This window comes from Pteropus vampyrus, unplaced genomic scaffold, assembly GCF_000151845.1.
Source record: "Pteropus vampyrus isolate Shadow unplaced genomic scaffold, Pvam_2.0 Scaffold69, whole genome shotgun sequence".
Classification (NCBI taxonomy): Eukaryota; Metazoa; Chordata; class Mammalia; order Chiroptera; family Pteropodidae; genus Pteropus; species Pteropus vampyrus.
Genome location: NW_011888850.1, coordinates 2,522,561 through 2,524,914, shown reverse-complemented (window position 1 = coordinate 2,524,914; position 2,354 = coordinate 2,522,561). Strand labels below are relative to the sequence as shown.

General features: G+C 43.1%; 1 protein-coding gene and 1 long non-coding RNA gene across 2 annotated transcripts in view; one reads left to right on the top strand and one right to left on the bottom strand.

The window, feature by feature from the left end:
• Positions 1 to 2,354, bottom strand: part of LOC111740865 — a 21,303-nt gene that overhangs the window by 9,637 nt on the left and 9,312 nt on the right. The window lies entirely within an intron of this gene.
• Positions 975 to 2,354, top strand: part of CUNH7orf31 (chromosome unknown C7orf31 homolog) — a 43,320-nt gene continuing 41,940 nt past the window's right edge. Inside the window, exon 1 of the mRNA XM_011361673.2 lies at positions 975 to 1,108. Within this exon, the coding sequence (XP_011359975.1) occupies positions 975 to 1,108 (134 nt within the window). The remainder of the gene's footprint in view (positions 1,109 to 2,354) is intronic.

Below are 2,354 nucleotides of genomic sequence, written 5' to 3'. Positions count from 1 at the left end.
AGCCGCCCGCCGCCCCGCTGCCCGCCCTCCCGAAACCCACAGCCCCGCAAGAATGCATTACCTAGCGCAACGGTCACAGTCACCGTCATAGGCACCCTCAACCCCACCCCTGGCCTGCAGAGGTCCCTCTCTGGCCTTACCTCATCCGCACCTGCCCGCAGGCTCCCCGGGCCGCAGGTGCGGAAGACCGCGGAATTCCACGCCCCGCAAAGGCCCGCCAGCTCTGGAGAGGGGAAGGAGAGGCGCGGACCGGTGCCTCTCCCAAGCTGATGTCCCAGGTGCGTCCCAATCCGAGGCACCGCTGGGCGGGGTGCTGATGGCCCGGGAGGCTCGGCCGCAGCTTCTGGCCTCAGCGTCCGCCTCCAAGTCCGAGGGAGGGGTGGGATTCTCACCCGTTGGGGTCCCGCTCATGCTTCACCACTGATTCTCCACCTCCCTCCCTGCAAAGGACTTCTCTCGTTCAAGATCCCCAAAGCCTTTGGAAGCATAGCTGCTGGTTCTGCTGGATAATGAATCTCCCTGCTTTTTAGAAAGAGCTTGGAGTCGGGAGTGGGGGAGATGAGCTGAGTTTTCTTGAATATTTATGGTTAAACTTGAGGCAAGAACTGAATTTCAGTCGATGTCCACGAAGCGGTGGCCTTGTATGGACCTACAGATCGTCCACGTAGCGTTCAGACTACTCAGGAACATCTTTCACTTAGTGGATGTTTCAGTTGAAATTCATTTCCACAGATCTTCAGTTCCTATTTATTAGTGATGTGACTGACATCTGAGGGTCCACAGAAGGGATCTCCATGAGGAAGAAGGCCCCTGATTTCTATGCAGCATTGGGTTGAACAATTTATCAGTACAAAGCGCGTTTCCTGCCTGCCTTGAAGGGGGAGAGTCAGTGTGATAACCGCCAAGTCAGTCCACTCTCGGACCAAGTATGGCCTCCTTTTCTCTTCCAGATTGTGCCTTTTTAGCCAAGAAGCATGGAGGTTATTCATGGCAGGCCTTACCGTTGCAGGGAGCTTGAAGGAGCTGACATACTGTCAGACACTCTTTACTCTAATGAACTGCACACACCGCTACAAACATCTACTCGTCCAACAGCCTCAGAGGACAGGTAAAACAAAAACTAGAGAAAGCAAACATTAAAAAAGGTTTTAGTATATTTGTATATTTTTATACGTGAGAGAAAACACGGTTACGGGCCTCTTTTGTTTATCACATCATAGGAAAGGCATAACATGAAAATTAACTAAATCGAAGTGTCCACAGCTGTTATGAACTTGATAGTTGTATTTGGTATGTATATTTTTAAATGGTAGATGTCAAATTCATCCACTACATTTTAGAACTTTAGAATGATTGGTTCCTTCATTTAGAAATTAATCTATTTAAAGAGTAGTGTAGTGATTCCCAACACCACCTGGTCAAAAATACTCTCAGAATCTGTTATTCATAGTTGCTGTCAAAATTTTTGCTTTACTAAATTGTCTATAACATATTAATGACAGGTTAATTAAAGAACTGCTTCTAACATATACTGTACCAAACATTTTCTACATAGTAATTCTTTTACTCACTCCTCATGACAACCCTATAAGTACTATTATTATCCCTATTTTACATATGAAGTAATAACAGGTACAAACAAGTAATTTTCCAAGATCTTAGTGCCAGCTTTTGTATTATATTTACTTGAATCATTTTGAGGGGAGAAAAAGTTCTCAAAACACTTGAATGTTGAAAAAAAAGCCTATATGGTTGATTCTTCATTATGCTCCTTTTGTTTTTTGTTTTTTGTTTTTTTTAATTTCACTTGGTCAAACCTCTCATTTAAGAATTCTTTCTTTAAGAAATCATATAGGAAGTCTCCTAGGTTCAGCTTAAACATTTCTAAAATGGGACATCACTCCCACACAGGCAGCCCACTCTACTTTTGAATGCTCCTGGTTGTTAAATAATTTTTTTTCTACTGAGAACATTATTCCTCCTTTTAATTTCTACCTGCTGATCCTGGTGCTTCTCTCTGAAGCTATGCAAAACAAGAAAAATCCATCATCTCCATGACAGCAGCCCTTCCAGAGTTCGAAGATCCCTTTGGCTAAGAGTTCTCTCTGCCAGACTACACACTGGTTCTCAACAGACTCTCTGTCTTCTTGCTTCTAGGCTTTCACTGTCCTGATCAGACTTGTATGGATCACTCCAATTTGTAACTATGCTCTTCATATAAAAAAAGAAAAAGAAAGCTTTTTTTTTTCCTAATTAAAAAACTAACACGTTCCTTATAAGTAGTTTAGAAATCATGGAAATCCATTCAGAAAACAAATTTTCCATTTTCCCAACAGAAAAAAATTATGAAATTA